The sequence below is a fragment of the Puma concolor genome, chromosome C2, assembly GCF_028749965.1.
Source record: "Puma concolor isolate L17-30 chromosome C2, mPumCon1.1.hap2, whole genome shotgun sequence".
Classification (NCBI taxonomy): Eukaryota; Metazoa; Chordata; class Mammalia; order Carnivora; family Felidae; genus Puma; species Puma concolor.
This window is the reverse complement of record NC_141675.1, coordinates 145059332-145081970: the sequence shown is the minus strand read 5'-3', so window position 1 is coordinate 145081970 and position 22639 is coordinate 145059332. Positions and strand designations below refer to the sequence as shown.

General features: G+C 39.4%; 1 protein-coding gene across 6 annotated transcripts in view; it reads left to right on the top strand.

Annotated features, from left to right (window-relative positions):
* Window positions 1–22639, top strand: part of GRIK1 (glutamate ionotropic receptor kainate type subunit 1) — a 375649-nt gene that overhangs the window by 267404 nt on the left and 85606 nt on the right. For all 6 annotated transcript variants that reach the window (XM_086675821.1, XM_086675820.1, XM_086675824.1 and 3 more), the window contains exons 6-7: window positions 1929–2102; window positions 11127–11270. In XM_086675821.1, coding sequence (XP_086531947.1) covers window positions 1929–2102; window positions 11127–11270 — 318 coding nt within the window. The remainder of the gene's footprint in view (window positions 1–1928; window positions 2103–11126; window positions 11271–22639) is intronic.

The following is a 22639-nucleotide window of genomic DNA, read 5'->3' as shown; positions in this document are numbered from 1 at the left end:
CCTCCCTCATGGACATCTTAATCAGGTCTTCTGTCAGAACAGTCAAGGGAAACCTTGAGACCTGGAAAGCATCTTAGGTCACAAGTACAACCATCTCCCCATCACCATGAATACCTGGGTTCTACTCAAGGTGGCATGGCCACCTGCCACAGAAATTTCTATCATCCCTGGCTGTGCACCCTCCTAAGGCTAGTTTTGTTGAAATTTGAGAAAGAATATGAACAAAGAAAAAGGCTGGTCTTCACAGAGACCTTTCAGGAACAAACAACTTACTCTCATAGTCTTGCTTTTTTCATCCTTCCCTGACAAGCAGGTGTTGCAAATCGGACCCTAGACTTTCCGTATTCTATATTGCATAGAAACCTCAACTTTTAAGCCCACCTAATTTTGCACCTGTGTAATGTATCCATTTTAGCACACTGCGTTATGTACTATGGAGTCTGTGAAGGATTCCATGTGCATTCTGGAATTTTCTGTCTGACCTCTTGTAGTTTGAGTAACTTTTCTTCCATTCATTGGGTGGAAATCTTTCTAGGTCTTCTTTAAATTTGCTTCTTTAAGCATTTTCCTTTGGTTTTATCTGCATTCTTCCATGCTTTGCTTTTATATATTCTTACCCTTCTTGCCCATGAGTATTAATAAAACTTAAAAGGAGAAAGAGAGTTACATAGTACAAAGGGAAAAATATATATATAACACTTTAGAAGGCAGTACTCTTTTTCTGATACTGAGCCAGGAGCACAGAGCTGCCCTCTTAAAATTCTACAGTCTAATCCAACATTATCTTGGTAAAGGGTGGCAGTATAGAGAAGAATTCTTCAAAAGAACAAATCTGGATGCATCTTCTGCAAATACAAATCATGAGGTATTTCTGAAGCTACTTCTTTCTCCTTAGAACTGCGGTCATCACTGATAATATATTATCTTGCATTGCACTTCCATAAAGCATTTACACCGTTAGGAAATTTCCATGGAAGTTTTTCTCTTTTTTTTTCCTGTTAAATGTTATTTTGGAAGTCTGGTTTATTCTTCAATGTGAGGCATTTTTAATGGCATTTTAGAGTCAAACCTTTCTTCATAAGAAAAAAGTTGCAATTATCGCATAGGTCTGTTTTAAATATGAATCAACATAAACCCCTGGTTTACACTCAGCCTCCTCTGTCATGGAAGACACGAGTGGATTAAATGTTTTTTTCTGGAAACGCTGTCTGACAGGGAACTAGTTCTACTGTTGTGATACCCAGGTTCACACAACTCTATGCTCCAATTTATTCTCTGAAGAGAACCCTTCGCTTCCTATTCAGAGCTTGTGTCCGGTGAACATTCTTCATGCACTCAATGTATGGGACATGGGTGATTTTCAATGAGCCAGGAAATGATAATTTTTCCTCCTGGAAATGATCTTCCTGTCAAGTGCATATGCAAGTTCCAAATTCCACCACCTTTATAAGATCTGAGGCAGCCAGATGTGATGGAGAAGGGAGGAACTGACAAGCAGGTCATTCTTGAACCAATCACATCACCACTCAGATTTTCAGTGTTGTCGTGTATAAAATAAAAGCATCAGAACAAGTGGACACAAAGATACCTTCCAACACCCCAAACACTATACCCCGGACAGAATTCTCCAACTTCTCAGAATACCCAAGGGCATACTAATTATTGACAGCCAAATTCCTCTTCTTGATTTGCCCAAACTCTAACAGTGTTGCAAAAAAATAGATGCAAATGAAAACTGTCCACTGCCTTAGAGCTTCTCAGGCAGCACACAAAGGAAGAACCATAGGAAATGTTCTTTCATGAAGTGGCATGAGGATGTTTGCCATTTTAGTTTTAATCTGTTGCTTCTGCGATCGTTATTCTCTTTTGCATAGAGAGCATTGAAAATGTTAACCCTTTCTACTTTTATCATTTTTAATACTGCGCAGGACTTATTTGCTTTAGATCTGGAACTCTATAGGTACAGTGGTGTAAACATGACCGGGTTTCGCCTGCTTAATATTGACAACCCTCGCGTGTCCTCCATCATTGAAAAGTGGTCCATGGAGAGACTGCAGGCCCCCCCCAGGCCAGAGACTGGCCTTTTGGATGGCATGATGACAGTAAGTAGTCTTAAAATAGAATCACTTGAGGTGATGTTTGAATTCCTCGGGGGTTGGGTTAAGAATCTCGCATGCCTTCCCTAGTGTGAGTAAACGTATCACAACCTGTGCCTTGACTTGAGTGAAAGAAGGAGTAAACTTGTCAGGTATTTTCAATGCCTCGGCATGGCTACGCTCAAAAACTGCTATTTTCAGCCTTTTGGCTATACACGCCTCAGATCAAGTTAATAAGAGTAGCCACCATTTTCAGCCAGATGGAGCCAAGGCAGAAACCAAAGCGAGGGTAAGTGGAGAGAGTTTTACCCCTGGGAATGTGGCCTTGGGAAGAAGGGAGAGAAAGAAGAGGAATAAGCTGCCTACAAAAATTAGACAGAACCTCATTTCTGCCTTCCTCATTTCTGCCACATCTCAGCAAGCGGCGGCACACATGGAAAAGTGCCAGATTTACATACAGTTGGCGTGTTCACGTTCTTCCTGCCTGGATATGTACAGGAACACCTTTGCAGACATTGACAGTGATTCACACCAGCCATATGTGGCTCTTGAAGCAGTTGCCAGACCCACCCCCTGACAAAGGAGAGGTACTCGGCTGAACAGATAAATTGCAAACTGCCTCATCAGAGAGCTTCTTGCTAACATCATTTGTCTTCTGTTGTCAAAGGCACCTACCCTAGTTTTATTTCTCTAATGAAGCTCCCTGTGTGATGAAGAAAATAGCAGGAGATAAAAAAAAAAAAAAAAAAAAAAAAAAAAGCTTTCTATGTAGGAACAGTGTCATCTAAAGGGAAAGACACTGGGAATGCAGGCAGGTAATAGCATTTGAAATTGGCCTAGTATTTCATTTCTCTCTTGCCATCATCGGGAGAAGCACTCTTGCTTTAAAGATGCAATTTACTGATAACTGAAAGGTATCATCTTGCAGAGAAATGAACTTGGGATTTCTTTTTTCATGAGAAACAAGTGAGTAGAAAAAATAAATGAATGAATGAAGTGGTTCTGGATGATTCCACGTTCAAGCTCCCTGTCTGTTTTTCAAACCTGAAATAACTCTTAAAATACACAAAGTGATCTGAGAGATAATGATGGGAAGCATTTTGGTACAAATGAGCCTTGGGCAATTTAAAATGTTGCTTTGAATAAGAACAAGTAGAGAATATCTGAGGAAATACTAGGCTTTCTGAAAGGGGAGGAGCAAGCCAGAGAGAGAGAAAGAGTCAGAGACAGAGAGAGACAGAGAGCTATGCTAATACACTGGTTTTTCTCGTTTTCCTCTTGGATTTGTAGTTCCAGTGAGTTCAAATATGGCTCAAAACCCTCTGACTATACTCCCTGCCCCCAATGAGACTTCTATCATAGGATAAGATCTCAAATAATTGTTACCTCTGCTTGGTATATACCACTAAAAAAGTTACAGTTTGGAGCTATGTTAACACAGATTGTGGATTCATGCCAAACAGTAAATATTCATCACAAGGATGGCTTAATTTATTTATTTTTTTTTTTAAAAGCATCTGTTGTATTCAATTATACTGAGCTGACAGGACAGTTTGTACATATTGACTGAGATGAGGAAAATCATTAATAAGGAGGAAAGAGCCTCACAACTCACACTGACTCAGGCCAGGCACGGGGTACTGCTATTTCCCCAGCACAGCTCTTGGTGACCTGGGCAAATGACAGTCCCGTGGGCAAGAGGCATGACAAAGCCAAGTTCCAATGGATGGAAGAGGTCCTGTTTTGCCTAAAGTTTATGACTGTCATCTCCCCTAAGAAAGAGATCTCTAGGCTCTGTTATTGCTTATTGTTATTATTATACACTATAAAAAAGGAAATAGGGGTTTATCAGAACAGAAGAGAAGGGCTCACCAGGGCACTAAAAGTGGGGAGTGTATAGCTATATCAGATCATGTCTAGACTAGTCAAAAATGTGGTAGAACACAGCACCCACTAGAAGTTGGATCCCATGGTCATGCAGAATTGTTTGCCCCCAATTTTACTGAGATATAATTGTACACATTGTAGAATGTGTACAGCCTAACAGGTTGACTTACATATATTGTAAAACGATTATTGCAGTAAGTTCAGTTAGTATCCGTCATCTCATGTAGATACCATAGAAAGAAAAAAAAAATAGGTATAGTTTTGAAATTTATCCCATGAAGCATGATATTGACCTTTATTTACCCAGAGTCCATTTACCAGTTCACTGTTTCCTTTTTGCTTCTAGTAAAGGGGACCCGTTTGGGGATGTAGAAACTGAGTCACAGCAAATTTAAAGAGCAGCTTTAAAGGCACTCAGTGGACTAATCTGAGTCAAGAGAGCACACCCCATGTCTCCAAGCTAGGGCCCAGATCTAACAAATCTTTGTTCTCGTGTCGCCTCTGTACTCAGACTCTTTTCTTCTCGACCTTACTGATGAAACGTCCCCTGGTTTCAGTTCCACAGGGTCTGTAGTCCTCAGATCTCATGTTTTATTCCTTCGTGTATCTGTATCATTTGTGGCTCTCACTGCCTAAAACCCTCCCTGATTCCGGTTTGCCACTTCATCAGAGAAGCCTGCTATGAATCCCCTATCTAAATAATCTAAATAGTAGCCCCCTGCTGTTATTCTCTCTCCTATAGCCTGTTTCCCCTTGCTCTGTAGCCCTGTGACTTAATACACTATACTTTGATTTGTTTGTTCTATGCTTTCCCTTACATGAATATAAGCTCCATGAGGACAGAGACTTTGTCGTTTTGTGATCTGCCTCATCCCCAGCACTGGGAAAGGCCTGGCACAAAGCAGGCCTTCAATAACTATGTATTTAATAAAGGAACTAATACTAAATAAATAAGAATTGAGCATCTGCTAAGACCAAGATGTTAAATGAAAAATATTCATATAGTCCCGAAATAATTCTGTAAGAGTCCAAAGAGAGTTCCTATAAATAAGAAATAGGCCTGAGTAGTGCAGATAGAGATTATTCTAAACTATTAATATTATTTTAAAAATTAACCTAGACTAACCACTGTTAATATTTAAGTTACACCATTACTCTAATAGAATTGCATTCTCTGAAATTGTATGCATTATACCACCACTCTCCGATGTGAATTTCCCTGTTGCCCTATATAGTTATATTTTTGTGTGCACTACATACATATACAGATGTCTTATAAATATATAATGTAGAAAAATTTTAAATATGTTTAAAAATACCCATGTGTTTTTACTTCCCACCTATTTGTCTAATGTCCTCTTTAATGTTTTTTTGAAATTTATTTCTTTTGAGAGAGCAAGAATGGGGAAGGGGCAGGGAAAGCAGAGGGAGAGAGAATCCCAAGCAGACTCTGTGCTGTCACAACAGAGTCTGACGCGGGGCTCGAACTCACAAACTGTGAAATCATTAACTGAGCTAAAATCAAAAGTCAGAGACTTAACCAACTGAGCCACCCAGGTGCCCCTTTAATATGTTTAACTATTAAAAACTTCTTAGAACGTCATACACTAAAATATCATCAAATAATATTATGATATATATCAAAACACATCCAAACATGAAAAGCATGTCCAAGATGAAAAATATTGACTCCAGACTTAAGAGCCATAGATGTAATTAAAGGGAAAAAATGTTGACTTTAAAAATATGGTTAAGGGGCGCCTGGGTGGCGCAGTCGGTTAAGCGTCCGACTTCAGCCAGGTCACGATCTCGCGGTCCGTGAGTTCGAGCCCCGCGTCGGGCTCTGGGCTGATGGCTCGGAGCCTGGAGCCTGTTTCCGAATCTGTGTCTCCCTCTCTCTCTGCCCCTCCCCCGTTCATGCTCTGTCTCTCTCTGTCCCAAAAATAAATAAAAAACGTTGAAAAAAAATATTTAAAAAAAAATAAAAATATGGTTAAAATTAAGTTAAGAAAACTGTTACTGAGTCAGTAGAGTCCAAAAATAGTGAAACTCGTTATTTAAAACATCTTGAGATTAAAAAAAGAAGGTGTTTTATCAACCGAAGTGTTAATTAACTCAATAGAGGTTGGAGTGATTTTATGAAATGTACTTCATTTCTTTTCACTACATTTAAATTTCCCTTAACATTTGGGCTGATTTAATCTATTGGCTTTTAGATAGACTGGGATAATGGAGCGGTTCATTTTAGGATAGATTCCTCTCTGACTGTGAACCAAAACTATATATGATTCAACACTACATAGGAATCATAGAAACAACACAATGCCAGTCTATCATTGGCCTTCCCGGTCCTTTAAATGCATTCACAATATCAAGTTAGGTCAGTAGTTTTATGTCACATGTGAGTATTTCCTAGCATGACCCAAAAGGGAGGCACTTTTGAGTGTCCACCTAAATGTTCACTCCAGTGATGAAAGACAATGGGCTGTGGGATTCCAGATAAGCAAAGCCTACGTTAAGTACTGACTAAGTCCCCTGAATAACTGAACGACCTGACTAGGTTATTTAGCCTCTAGGAGCCTGCTAGCTCATCTGTAAATCTGTAAAATAATACTGTGCAGTGCTCTATAGATTAAATTAGATAATGTCTACAAAGCCTCCAGGACATAGAATTGAATTTACTTGATGGTACCTGCTGTGAAGCCAGTGTGTACTCAATCAAAGAACAAAAGGCATTCTGAAATGCAGAGTCAGAATCCTTTTTGTTTACAAGAGACAAATTTCTTGGCTTGCACATGGAGCCCAGGATGGCTCCTTCCCTGGTACCTGTGTGACCTTCTGCGACCAGTGGAATCACCTGGGTATGTTTTCCAACTCCACATATGGTCCTCTTTTTCCAACTCCTCCCTGTCTCTCTCAAAAGCTAAAAATGCTTCTTCATGTTACAATATGTCAACCTCTGTGCCGGGTCTCACTGGACCTGCTGGAGTTGCTGCCTTAATTACCAAATTTCTAGATTGTGAGTACGTGATTATATCTTTACTACCTCTACAGCCCATTTCCAAACCCTGGTTTGCTTGCAGCTCGCTCTTTGCAGCATCATTCCCAACTCAGGATGTTCACTGCCTCTCCCACTACTTTGGCTCCTCAACAGCATCCACCCCCACAAGGGAAACTAGCTAATTCGTACTAAGAAGACAAATTCTGCTAGCTGTATGCTGTGGGTGAGATACTTTAATAGAGGACCCAAGTAAGAGAGTAAATTTAGGAAATGAAGGGAAAGGGTGTTATTTGGGAGAACTTCTCTTTTAGAAGAGAAGATATTTGATATTCACTAACCATACCAGGTTAGTGAATATTTCTAAATTTGCAGAGAAGATGGGAAATCCATACTTTCTGCCCATTCGCTCCACAAGGACTAAGTCTTCCTTCAGCACCCCGATCTTGTCCAGCTTTTCCCAACAGTGTTATATACGAGGAAGAGAGCAAAATGCAAGGACTCTGTAAAGCCACATCCTGTCACTAATCCTCATTCCTAAAGTGTAGCATCTCACTGGATTGTGTTGGGGTCCCCAGGACCATATTCAGGTTTGATGATTTGGTAGAAGGACTCACAGAAATCAGCAGACCTGTTAGACCCATAGTTTCAGTTTATTGCAGCAAAAGGATATAGATTAAAACCATCAGAGGAAAAAGTTACAAAGGGCACACAGTCCAGGAGAAACTATGCAGAAACTACGAGTGTTCCCCTCCCAGAAAAGTTGTGTTGGCAGTATTTCATTCTCTACAGCAATGATGTGGGACATGTGTGAAGTGTTACTAACCTGGGAACCTCACCCAAGCCTTGGTGTGAGGGTTTTTTATCGGGAGTCAGTCACGTAGGCACAGAGCAGCCCCATATCTGACCTTAGTTACTTAGTCTTAGTCTTAGTTACTCAGCAGTTCCTGAGGGCAAACTGAACTAGCGCGGCCCGGGGCCCCAGATGAACAAAAATAGGCATTCGTCATAAATCACACTGTTGGCTGACACTGTTTAGCAATGTCCAAGACCCCAAAGATACAAAATCACTATGATCAGCCAAGGTTTGGGGTGTTTTTTTCCCAGTAACCAAAGGTCAGTCTTTTCTTTGAATAGGTACAGTGTAAGCACCCCAGACCTGCTGAGTTAACCCATGCTGTTAAGTTAACCCATTGCATGCTGTTGTGATAACTAAAACATTGTGTGAGACTGCTTTTCATATGCTTGTTTCATGATCCATGTTGCGGTTAAAAGATTTTCTTAGGGGCACTGAGTAATGGGGTTTCGTTCAGGCTTCCGATATAAATCAAATGTGCACAGAAACGCATTTGGAAAAACAAACTCTGAAACACAGGCCAATTTTTTTTTTTAAATTTACTTAAAATGACTTGAGGGTTGCTGCTCTGTCACTGGCCTCCAGCACAGAACTAAAGAGGAAAGGAAATTCAGGGATAGTTTATTAGTGCTATAAAATAGGTAGAGGACATGTCTCTTCCATCTGAGAAAACACTGCACTTCAAGAGGAAGCATGGTTTTAGAATAAATGGTTTTCTTCTTCGAATTTGAAAAGCACAGATCAGGCCCATGGTTGTGAACCATGTTATTTCCCAGCCCAGTGCAGAGACAGCCTTGACAAAGAAAGTCAGAATCCTTTCTAAGCCCAACTTATGAAAATGTTAGATCATTGGAACGTTACTCCTCACACTTCTGTACCAAATCATTCCATTTGTCAACTAGTGATTACACATACAAATTTATGAAAAGCATATCCCACTGCTAAAAAGGTCCAGGTCCTCATAGCATAGCAGTTAAGCGGTTTTTCAGAGCATGAGCTCTGAAATCTAAGTTTACATCTTGAGGTGAAATTCTCGCTTGCCTAATAAGTTAGGGAGCTATCAAAGTTATTTCCTAAAGTTACTTCTCCAAGTCTACATTTCCCTGTCTGTATAATGGGGACTTTGCCTATTTCAAAGGTATCATTTCAACAATTTAAGGACACGGCACGTGGAAAATGCTTATAGTGCCTGGTGTGTAGTAAGTTGTCAGTGAATATTCACCATAATTGAGCTATTATTGTACTTATTAAATCATCAGACAAAAACTTGCTTTAGAAGCAGTTAGTTCGGTTTCGTGGTTGTGAAGACAAACCCGAGCACCAACCTCCTTGTTTTGAATCTTGGTTTTCCCTCCACTAGGTTGGGGATGCTGTTTAACCTGGTTACTTCTTTAACCGCAAAAGAGTAACAGTTATGGTGAGGATTTCGTGTCAAGGTAGCACCTGACTTATAATAAGAACTTGACAAAAGTCAGCTATTGTTACTGATTGAGTTTCAAAAGTCTCATTCTACCAATAGATTACTCTCCTTCAATTCCACCAAATTGATAAAGGAGAATGGTGAAGAACATGGATGCTTGATGAAACAATTTATCTTAGAAGGACATCTTAAAGCCTTGGCGTTATACAGGTCTCACAAAAATGTATCTCATTTTAAGGCAAGAGATACCATGACTTCCTTCTGCAAACATTTATTAAGGACCTTTTATATGCCAGTAACTCTGCTAGCCACTACAGAATAAAGTCGAGGAGTGCTGGGTGGCTCAGTAGGTTAAGCAACAGACTCGTGATTTTGGCTCAGGTCGTGATCTAACCGTTCATGAGATGAAGCCTGACATTGGGCTCTGTGATAACAGTGAGGAGCCTGCTTGGGATTCTCTCTCTCTCTCTGCCCCCCCCCCCACCTGTATGCACACGTGCACACACACTCTCTCTCAACATAAATAAGCATTAAATATATATTATATATAAATATTAAATTAAATTTATATATATGTATATATAGGGAGGTGAGAGAGAGAGAGAGAATGAAGTTGAACCATTTCTGCATTTGCAAAACCCACATTCTTATTGAGAAACAGATGTCACTATAAATACATATGGAAAATGCCATGATAGCAATTGCACAGGAAACAGATTTAAAGTGGGGATACTCTCTGGCCTCATAGATGGATAAAGTGCAAGATGTAGTAACCCTTACCCTCTCTTTCCACCTCCATTAAGACATGCTCAGTAAGTGCATAATACATGTTGAATCAACAGATTTCTGAAAAAAAAAAATACATGATAATCTTTGATCTATGACCTGAATTCTAGGTTTAACTCTACCAATTGTTGGCTATATGTATGTTTCTACACAAGTCAATATCCTGTCTAAAGGTCAGTTTTCCTACATCAGTAGTTTTATCTATCTGTTCCGTTGATTTGGGGAGCTTGTTGAGAATTTCAAATAAATTTGTGATGAAAACCCTCAACTAAAATGTGAAGGTATTATATGATTTTATCCTTAAGAAAACATGACAATATTTTTATAAAAATTCTAGCAGTTTTGTGTGAAATTTTGCAAGTGAGAGAAATATCATGAGGAAGGGAAGAATGAGATGCCCAACCCCCAAAAGCAATAGCTACTTACACTTTCTATCAAAAAAAGCAAATGCTGATAAAAGGTGTATTCTGAGCTAGTTACACAGGTCTGTTTTTCAGAAGGTCTCTTACAACCTGCTGTTTGATTTGATTCCATATCTCAGACCTTCTTGGCTCTAGTAAATGGGAGCAAAGAGCACAAGTATCTCTATTTGGAAATTACCTATTAGTTTTGCTTGAATCTGTTCCTTTCTACCAAATAGAAACAAGCAAATAAACATATAAATGGGTGTAAGTCCTAAAAAACAAAATCTCATAGTAAAATGTTGAGGCTTCGTAACTTCTAACTCAATGTAGTTGATCTTAACACCATGCTTAACACGGAAGATGCTCCAAATATTTGTTCCCCGAATCAAGACTTACGTGGCTGACATCGGTGAGGTGGGCTTTTTATTTTTTGTATTTTTGTTTTATTTTTTTTAAGAACTCAAAACAAAGCAGAGCTATGACTCCAGTTTACTGTGGAGTAGGAGGTATTATGTTAGAGAAAAATAGCTACTGGAGAGTGAAGACTATTCAGCTGGAGAATGAATGGTTGTTGAGATCAGACAAATACGAGATAAAGGAAGCAGGCAGAATGTTTTTGCAGGTAAAGGAAGGTAAACGAAGGTGGAACTGAAGATGTGATGTGTGTTTTCCTTCACAGACTGAAGCGGCTCTGATGTATGATGCCGTGTACATGGTGGCCATTGCCTCCCACCGGGCTTCCCAGCTGACCGTCAGCTCCTTACAGTGTCATCGACACAAGCCATGGCGCCTTGGACCCAGATTTATGAACCTAATTAAAGAGGCAAGTGCTACTCATTCACAGCCCAGTTCTTCCCTATGCAGAGTGCTGTTTGACTTGTTGATTTAGAGTGGTCTTCCCACATGGCTTTGGTGGTACGATATCTATAAAGGAGGAGAAACCATCATCAGCCAATCTGCTGGGATTTCACTGGTAAATGTTTATCTAGAAGGACTACCAGAACTTTTCCAGCATGATGTTGAGAAGTTCAGAGAAGCTACCAGACCGTAATACTCACTCTCCTTCATCTCCGCTACGCTCATCTCATTTGCTGCTGGCTCTCCTCCACATATGTGATTAGGAGCTCATAGGTGCTTATTCCAGGCCGCATTGAGTCAAAGAATGGGTTTGCCCATCACTGAGAGATACCAGGGATAGTTCCCACCTGGTATCCCATAATTCCAGTGGTTTCCTAAATTCATAATTCATCCCATAATTCCAGTGGTTTCCTAAATATCAAGTTGTGCATGACTGAACAGAGGGATCTGTTTGTCCTAATGAAATAGCAATTATTTTGCCATTTGTCAGCACACCAGAAAAGTCCAGTCCTATTCAAAACTGACCAAGTGCACTAAAAGATTTTCCAGGACTTCTCTGAGTTCTTCATGATTGCCCTGAGATCCTGGACTACCCCCCCCCCCCCACACACACACACACACACTTTCCTTTTCTCTGGTGCAATTTGACTTCTCCTCAGCAGACCCTGTTCTAAGATTCTGAGATTTCTCTCATAGATATGTGTCCTTGGATTAGCTTTGACATCAACATATACCTCAGGGTGTGTCTGGACTTGACAAGATGAAATAAGGTCTGAGTACACACCCTCCTCTGTGATGCTGCTCTAACGTTTTCTCTATGGGATGCAGAAATTTACCTCTCAAGTGAAGAGCATCTTTATTGCCCTCTGTATTGGAGATGGTTGAGGTGAGACAAAGAAAATAAAAGAATGGGAGGGCACATAGTACAAGACAAGAATGCCCAGCCAAGAGCAAGGGAGAAATCCTACTTTGGGCTCCATCCCTGCTTGTCTCTACAAACCCTCTCTTGGGCTGTTCAATCTACTTCCCTGTTAACAGATGGCTCTGATCCAGAAGGATGAGAACCAGAGAGGCAGTATGCCATGAGATTTAACACTACTCAGCCTCCAAAGCAAGGCTGAGTCTAGGGTATGGCAAGCAGCAAAGAACTTCCCTAGCAATGTGATTCAAGGAGGCACTCACTCTCAGGTGTGAGCCCTGCACCTACACGAGACTTCAAGGGAGTGCTGCCTTAAATTTTGTGCCCTAGGGAACCTCTCTTACCTCACCCTAATCCTGGTGTGGTTGCTTGGGTTTAAATCCCAGCTCTACTAACATTTGTGAGCAGTATAACCCACACAATGAAGTTGAGTTACTTAACTTCATTAACTACCTGAAGTTAAGAGTTACTTAAACTCTTGTGTCTCAATATTCTCTTCTGTAAAATGGGAATGACACCTTCTATCTCATAGCATTATTGTGAGGATAAAAAGTGAGGTTTTTAAGAACAGCACAGAAACATAGTAAGAATCTGAGATATTAGCTCTTCTCTTACCATTCGGATAGACTACTAATAATAGCCTCATTCAGTTTACTGAGTATGATGCCAGGAATTGAAACCCAGAAACAACAACAACAACAACAACAAAGAAATCACAAATAGGCATGAAATGAAATACTCTTTCTGACAGCCACAGAAATCTGACATACCGTGCCTAACGGAATAACATCACCCAGCCTCTGCTCTCCCTGCAGCAATCATCGCTAGGTCTTGAATCACTATCCTGATCACCTTGATCTTTAACAAGAAAACAGCTGGTTTCCTTTCATCTCGTACCAGTGCAAGGAAAGGCATGAGGCCTCATGAAAGCTCAGGATCAAACACTCAGAGCACCCCAAGCATCTTTTTGCTTGTATAAGAAAGTAAAATTTCCAAGCTACAGTTAGGCATGTTTAAAGGAATAATGAACTCCAAGATGAGGGACCACAATGAAAGCAAGAAAGCATTTTATGATCTTTTACTCCAAAGAGCAAATTCCCCATTCTCGGGCTCCACAGTTGGGGGTTGAAGGGAGAGGTGCATCATGGGTTGAAAACTTTTGTCACCACTGTGCTCATCTTTTTTGTCTCCTGAGTCACAACGCCATATGCCGCCCTTGGCAGGACACAGGTACCTGCAGAGATGGGATAGGGAGCGACCCGGAGCCGTGTCCCAGCCTGTTGAAAGACTGCATGGAAGGAATTCTGAGACAGGCCAAAACATGCAAACGTGATAGAATGCAGGTGTTTCTTTCAAAGAGTACCTAATTCAACAAAATTTTGCAGGCATCGGGTTTTAGTAAGGGACGTGGTCCTAAAACTTCCCTGGGTCCTTTCGTTTAGTAACTATCACTTTTTAAAGGATTTCCAAACTATAATCAGAAATCATGTAAAGGAGCAAGTCAGCAGGTTGAATTTATGGGGTGAAGATGAAATTTGTCACAGGAGGTAAACTTTCCAAGCAGAGAGGTGGTTGTGTGTGCACTAATCCCTGATAACTTCACACATCATTTAGAATCAGTAAGCCTTGCAGACAAGTTATTCAGGCTAACCACCCTTCGGTGTTTCAGGCCGACTCGAGAGAGGAAGAATTAAAGGACATTTTAAACCTGGTAGAGTGTGTCACAGTGTCACCTCTCTAGGCATTTGCTAAGCAAATATATTAGGAGATTATAAATCCCCACCCAGCAAGAGGTACTGAGACTCCATCATACAAGTAAAAGTAACTTGGCACTACAGGGAACTGTCTCCCCCCCAAACTGGAAGATGTGGATTTTACTATCTACTATACAAATTCGACACAGTGGAGAAATGACAGACTTCCTTTGAAGCTTTCGTGTGTCCGGAATAAAACCTACACTCATCAGCAGCATCTTCAGGGTCTCCAGTGCTCTGGTTTCTGATCTCCTATGCCATCCCTCTCATCTCCTGCCCCAATCCCAGCACCTGCTGAACCTACTGGGGCTCCCTGAACTTGGCAATATGCTCCCACCAAATTCTCTTGCCTCTGATTGAAAGGTCTCTCTGGGCCACACTTTATGTCTCAACTCAAGCACTAGCTTCTCTATGCTGACCTTGACTCATAAATTTTGGCTCTTTGGCTCCATCACAGTCATTAGATCATCATATTTATTTGCATGTCTATCTCCAAGCTGTGCTTTTCCAGTCTTGTTTCCCTAGTTCTTGCATAAGACGGGGCATAGAATGAACACCCAATAAGTAGATGCCAGACAAGTGAGTGAGCTAATAAATGAATGAATGAACAGGCAAAGGAACTGAATGCACAAGACCTATAAGCAGGTACTGTAGGACAGACACGGGATATGAATATCATATCCAGAAACAATTCATTGAGGCAAAAAACAGGGTCATCTAGACTTGTCTACCAGGACCATAGGTTCTGGTGAAGAAGTGAGGCAGGGGTCTGAGGAATAGGCCAGCCTATTTAATACTCTGGTACTGGGGACACAGACCCTGAGATTTAATTGCAATTTGCTGTCTATGTGAACTTAGTCATTGAGACTCTTTATTCTCGGTTCCTCTTCTATAAAATGCAGATAAAAATTCTATGTGTTTGTGGGGATTACATATATGTACAGCCTAGCAAAATGTGTGGCATGTAATGGTTGCTCAATAAAGGGTAGCTACCATAAATGGAAGGTTCCCTTAAAAATGTCTATCAGGTAAGGCAGTTGTCAGGAAGAAATGAGGCATTGCACATAAAACATTAAATATATTGCCTGGCTTATGTAAGCACTGAATGCTTACATGTAATGCTTACATGTAATGTAACATGCTTACATGTAATCAATATTGTTCTTATTGGTGTCAACATTATTATTATTGGAGTCCAAGATGAAGTAGCAGCATTTGCAAAACAGAGGACAGGACCTAGCAGTGGAAAATCAGGAGTCCCATGGAAAGAGACATGGCACAGGGAGCCAACTGCAATGATGCCAGGGAATGAGGGAAACTTTCGATGGTAGAGCATGTATATGATTGTTCAAGAGGGACCCAAAACATTAGGTAATCATCAACCAGGTTGAGCTACCAAAAAACCCTAGCAAACCACATCTCAGGTCAGTCATAGAAATGGTAGCTGAATGTGGGAGCTGAGGAAGCCAAAGGACTTCCTGTCTGTGGTCAGAAGTTACTCTGGACCCAGAGTAAGTTCCAGCTGGCCGTGGGGCAATCAGTGGGAGCAGGTGCAGCAAAAGCAAGCACACTGAGGCATCTTGGAAGAAGAGGGTCTGTAATTGCAGGTGCTGGGAGGGGCATTGAAATATGGGCACAGTGAAGTGAATTATATATTTTAGGTTATGTCAGTGGTACTTAACTATTTTCTGGGTTACAGATCCTATATGAAAACTGACTTAAACCATGGCCTCATTGTTCCCACAAAAGGCAGAAATATTCATCTGCAGTCTCAGAGGCCTTACAACTACCCTAGTTGGCCTGAAACCCATGTTAAGAGTACCTGAATTGGGTACTGAAAATAGAATTTGGTTGAAAGTGGGTTCCAACATGGTGAACAGCAAAAGTATAAATGAAGCATAAAGAGTTGACCTTCTGTTGGGGTCAGAAGGAGCGGTCCCATGTAAAAGTGGTGAGAAATGAGGTTAAGTAAATATGGAAAGATGACTGACTAAAATTGCCTGCTGAGCTGAGAAAATCCAATCTGATTGATAATTGATGAAAAGTCACTGTTCTTGAGGCACAAAAATGTGATATTTCAAACAGTTTATCTCGGTAGCCTTGTGTAAGTTTGATTAAAGCAGATAAACCCACAAAGATTATTGAAGAATTATAGATATCTTGGTTTGGAAGTGGTCCACACTCATAGAGAGCTAAAAGGGAAAAAAAATTGCACAAGGAGATATCTAAGTATTTCTTGCATACAACCCTGACTTCTCCCTTCGGTCTAAATTCATGTAGCTACTTCTCTATTGGAAAACATCCATCTGCATATCCTACTGACACCCCCACATCAACAAATTCCCAAATAGAATCTGTCATGTTATCTATTAAAGCTATTATTGCTACAAAAGCCCAATGTCAATAAATGACAATGTTAACTGGGATGTCAAACAAACACAACTAGTGGGACAGCAAAACCAATTTAGTGTTGCTCCTATCATCCACTTAAAATTATTCAGTGAAAATAGGATTTTCCATGATTTTTGTGTTTACTTAAGGCAATGACAGTCCGAGGGTCCCTTTAAGTTGATCTTCAACTTAGGAACTCGAATTCAAATTTCTATTCTAATATTACTCAGAAGTCCAATGTGATTTAACATCAAATTTCTCCTCCCTTTGAGCTCAAGTCTTCTGGGAGACTAGGGGAGAGGAGACGTGTGGTTGGTTTCTCCTCTTTATCCTTTCCTCACTTACTTCCTTGCCATACCCTTAGCTGTTGCATGTCCTACCAGGCCCAAAAAGAGTGAGAACACTTTTGCTTGACAGGACTGTTCTGTACTCTCTGGATCCAGCCAATAGTCTAAGCTCATGTCCCCAGGTGCGCCTGGGGAATTTTTAAGCCTAACTCTTTTCCTTGAAGGATTTTCTTCGACTGTTTATGATTTCCAGGTGGGCAGTCTCTCCTGATGTTTCTTTGACCCAAATAATGGGTCTTTTTCAGATGGAAGCATATCATGCTTCTTCAGCCCTGTGATACACAGTGGTACACCTCTTGCTTTTTTCTGTTGAAACCTCTTCACCCCTCTCAACAGTCTTATTGACTATACTCCCACCAAGGCACTCTGGATTCAAATCTAGCACCCAGGAAACACCCAATCACCCTTCCTTGGGTATCCTGGGAGTACCTCTGATCATGATGCAGTATTTCCTGACCACCTCAATTCGTCAGATATTCTGTAGTCCTCTTTTGTCACCTAGGGGCCACACCACTGTCCATAGTCTACCTTGACTTCCTCATGTTTGAGTCAGCCATTGGTCTTCTGCTTCTCCAATGGCAGCCAACTTGTTTCAGATTTCCCTGAATGGCCCCTTGAAATCTTACTTACCAGGATTCAAAAAGGGCATCCTGAAGGCAGAAGAGCACAACTCACAGAGAAACAGCAGCTCTTTCTGGTAAATCTCTCCAGCAACTGCCTCTTTCATGCATGTGACCCCTTGTATAAATCCTTGACCTCATGGTCAGGTCCAAAACTTCTAGGACAATCTCTGAGGGACATTTCCTCTGTATATATGCATAGGGAACTTGGTAGTGCTTATCTACGCACTCTGGCATCCTGATAGCTATCACAATGGTAACTGGGTTGAAACATTACAGTAAAATAGAGCTTGTCACTCAAACCAGAACTCTGCAGGTTGTCTAAACTTCTCCATCCACCTCACCACTTATCTAATTAAGTCCTGTTAACTTTCTATCCTAAATGTTTAGCAACATTCCTTGCCCTCTGCCCTCATCATTTTTCACCTGGTTTATTAAAATGACCTCTCACTGAGCCTCATTTCTTGATACTCAACGCTTTTGTAAGTGTTGTCATGTATAGAGTGACATAATGTGTAGTAGGTATTCTACCCTCTACAAACATAAACTTGATTCTAGTTTCCTGCATTTACCATGCTTTTCTCACATAGTGAGACAGATGAACCTCTCTTTTCCTGACTAAAACCTGCCTTATAACACCCCTTTTGTCATATGCCTTTCATCCTAGAAAGCACTGCCTCCCATTGTTTATTTGGACTAACTCTTATTGAGAACCCATTTTCTCTAGTGAGCCTCTCCCGAACCTCTATTTAGGGATGGTCCTCAACTTGACTCCATAGCTGCTTTACATCTCTACGTGAGCGCTTAACGTGCTTCATTCAGACACTGTAAGATCTTTCCCTTGGACGGGGGCAAAGTCAATTTATCTTTGTGTCCTCAGAGCACTGTGCCTGCACATGGCAGGCATTTAAAAGATGCTTATTGAATTGAACTCAGGAAGTTAAAATCCACCAAACTGTTAATAAATTTTGCTGAGCTAATACTTAATTTTAAACTATATAAATAGTCCCCCATTGATCTGGTCCAAAATAAATTTACTATACAGGAGTGAAAATTATTTCCAAATGCCAACCTAAATGGGATATCACTGAAAATATGGGCAGCTTTCTGCCCCTGTTTTGCTACGAAGTTGTAATTTATTTGTTCTATTTTGACTAAATGAAGATTATTAATTTGAATATATAAATGAGATAATTAAATTTAAGCTCTTAAAAATCCAACAGTAGAAGATAAAATTCTCCACTGAGTCACCTATATTTGTCTTGATATTTATTCAGACTTCTACTTAATAGGTCAGTATTGAGTGTTTGTTTTTTTACATGGGATCCAGGTGAAAAATTACAGAATTAAAAAAAAATCAAAGCCCCTGGAGAAGCAAAGCTCTGACATGTTTAATCCTGCTGTGTTTCCACTGAGTAACACTCCCCGATATTGCATGCCATTTGACTTTGATTGCCAGGAAAAGCTGTCCTTTGGATTAATTAGATGACATCGGATCTGGCAGTCAACTCACTCAAATCTCTAGACTTTGGAAAAGGTTGCATATATAGTTGTCATTCTACACCTATTGAAAAGCTCCTGCCATCCAACCTATTCTTCAGCACCACCACCTAGTTTTGCACTGTGTAAATAAAAGCCATTTACCCCAATACCCCTTCACATTTAAGACATTTAGAGATAAAGAAAGAGTGGATTGTTCAGGTCTGTCCCTCAATCCCTGTACAACTCTAGACAGAGAAATGAGATCAGTTCCCAGATGTTCATAGTTTACAGTTTTTATCAATTATATATACTTCTATAGAACTAAGGTGCTAAGATACCTATCTTTGAAATTGGCAGTGTCCAGATGAATAATCACCTGTTGGAAATGAAGAAAGGGGTGTTCGAATAGAATGGAAGGTTTTGCCAAATTCTCCTTAGTTTATGTGATTCTAAATAACATTGGTATTTGTAAGATAGCTTTCAGAGACTCATGTCAATTACCTGGCTTCTCCCATTCGGCCTCTAATGTCCTCATTCTGCATCACAGGGACTGAAGAATTTGCTTTCTATACCACAGTTTGTATGTATGTGTACATGTGTATGTGCTCACATGCACATGGATGTGTTTAACTTACTTAAGTGAATGTCATATGTGTGGTGGTGTGTGTGTGTGTATGTGTTTCGTGGGTGTGTGTCTATATATCTCATTCAGCAATTTCCTTTTCTAATCAATGTTGTGTTGAAATATATCTAATTTGATTCATATTTATTACTTTTCCAGTTTATTCCTTTTCATTGAAATTTACTATTCTATCATTCATTCATTCAACAAATATCTACTGAATACCTAGCATGTGGCAGACATTATTCTAGCACCAAGAATGCAATCGTGGGGAATTCAGACATATATAAAAGGAAATATAGTACTTAAAATGACAAGGAGTATCAGAAAAGCGAGATTCAGTAGTGGGTACAGTGTGTAGGGGTCTTTGAAGGAAAAAAAATGGGTATTGCTATATTACATAGGGTAGTTAGAAAGCATCTCAGAGTTCATGTGAAACGTGAATAAAGCCTTGAAAGAAAAGAGGTAATACGACGTGCAAATATTAAGAGACTAAAGAATCCAAGTAGAGGAACAGATCATTTATTGAATGTACAGTTGACCTTTGAACAGCATGGATTTGATCTGTGAGGGTCCATTTATATATGGATTTTTTAAAATATGAATACAGTACTGTGAATATATTTTCTCCTCCTTATGATTTTCTTAAAAACATTTTCCCTTCTTTTGCTTCCTTTATATAAGAATATACTACATAAACATATAACATACAAAATCTGTGTTACTCTGTTTATGTTACTGGTAAGGCTTCAGGTCAACACTAGGCTATTAATAGTTAAGTTTTGGGGGAGTCAAAAGTTAGATGCATTGTTCAAGGGTCACCTGTACTTTAGTGTACTTATCCATTCCTTTATGAATGGATATTTTGAATACCTCTTTTTTCTTTTATTCTTGGCATATAGAAACAATGCTATGATGAACACCTAATAGTCTTTTATGAACAAATGCACAATTTGCTCTACAGCAGCACTGTCCAGTAGAACTATAATGTGAGTCACATAGATGTTAGATTTTCTAGTAGCTAATTAAAAAATTAAAAGCAAACAGCTGAGATTAGCTTTAATAAGGTATTTAATTTAATGTGGTATATCCAAAATATTATCACTTCAACATGTACTCAATATAAAATTATTAATTTATATTATTATTACTATTAAGTCTTTTAAATCCAGTCTCTATTTTAAACTTACAGCACTCAGTTTGGACTACCCACATTTCAAGTGCTCAATAAATCTTAGTGACTAAATATATATATATATATATATATATATATATATATATATATATATATATATATATAAACGTTTCCTTAGTATCTCACCCAACCAGGTTAACTAGGGAACAATATGAAATCAACGTATGTGGGATCCATGTTTTTATCTTGATAGTCACAGAACATATTGGTTAACTATAATAATAAGTATCTACCCAACAAAGACAATGATAAAATTCATGTGACCAGGGTAATTTGAGTAAATCAAGACCAAATGACTTGATTTCCAGGTTTTCTTGATCACATTATCTAGACAGTTAAACAAGTGCCCTATTCCCACCCACTTTACACCCACTGGGTCTCAGATTTGTGTTCCTGCCTGTTTAGTTGATTTGCGAGTACAGAGCCAATTTATTCTATGTCAGAAAACGAGCCACCACATGAACCAGTGCCAAAGGAAAGCAGTTTATGAAAAAAGAAACTCCAGGTGCATATTCTAAGATAAATCTTTAGGAAATAAAAACTCGTTTCCCCAAAGTGCATGGAACAGATATAGTTAAAGTCAGCAGATTTAGAGTTGGAAATCAAATATTGGCAAGAAAAGCCATTATATTTTTAAATTATGCAGTGATCCATGCAAGCTGTTATTGCAAGATAATGGGTTATAAACAACACACATAATAGTTAAAATAATTATATATTGAACAGATGAGAATATGATAAATGCATCATTTCAGTTCCTGAAATAGCTGACATCCAAGGAAGTTATGTGGTCTAAAGGTTATGTTTATCATTTCTTCTTTTGCTTAATGTTTATTTTCTTCACCATCATTATGTATACTTCAGATTTGTTTTTAAATAGCTTTTCTGAGAACTGGCTTACAATTGTGGGTGACTAGGTGAAGCTCACATTGCTTAAATGGGGGATGAATTTCAGAAGCTTGTCATTGTATCGTATTCTGGGGACCTGAGTAAGATAGTAATTGTACAGTTAGCCCATCGGGGCTGCATTTATACAATAAATACGGAGTAAACCTCCTTTAATTAAAAACAAGTGAAATAACACCACAATGAATTGTCCTCATTAACTCTTCTATTCAGGAGACATGTAGATGAATTTTTGAAATCCATACAATTCTTTCTCTGTTCCCTTGTCTCAACACTATCCATGCCCCTCCCACCAACTTACCTTTTTCTCTTGATCTTACTGTTAGTAATTCCATGAGAAAACGTTAGCAAAATGAAAGTTTGCTAAATGAATGAACGACCGTAATTAAGAAATCAAATACTTAAAGGAATAATTCCTTTCCTACACATTCACAGGCCAATAAGGAACTTCTAAATCTGAAAAGCCTTCAAAATTCAAAGAAAAATCTCTTAGAGTGGATTGAGGTGCAAGCTCTGATTTGGGGGGTGTAAATAAACTAAATCTGTCTGCCTTCCAATCCAATCACCATAGGTACCCTAGCCTTAAGGAGGTCAAATGTCACTTCTTTGATAGGCACTTTGTGCAGTATGTCTATCCACATCTTCCGAGAAGAGGGAAGGGGACAGGAGGATGGGGTGGGGCACAGATATTCGTTTCTCCTCATTAAAATCCTATAGACTTTCCTAGCTATCATGGCCAGTAGGAAGAAGATCCTAATTCCCAGGTCTTGCCACTTCCCCTCTACCTTTCCCCCAATACTTAAAAGTGTGCAACTTTTGGAATTGATCCTTACATCAACCGTTCAATCACAAATATTTTGGATGCCTATCAAATACAAGTGGTAAATTCAAAGAGAAGTAAAACGTTTCCTGCCATCAAGGAATTAACAATCGATTGAAGAAGGTAGCTAACATAATTAATACAATATACAATTACTATGTATAAATGCATAATAAATACATAGTTGATATAATATAAATAGTTAAGATAATAGTTAACATTGTTACCATAACACAAGACCTGATAAGGAGGTATTCCAGAGAGTTAACAAGGATCCC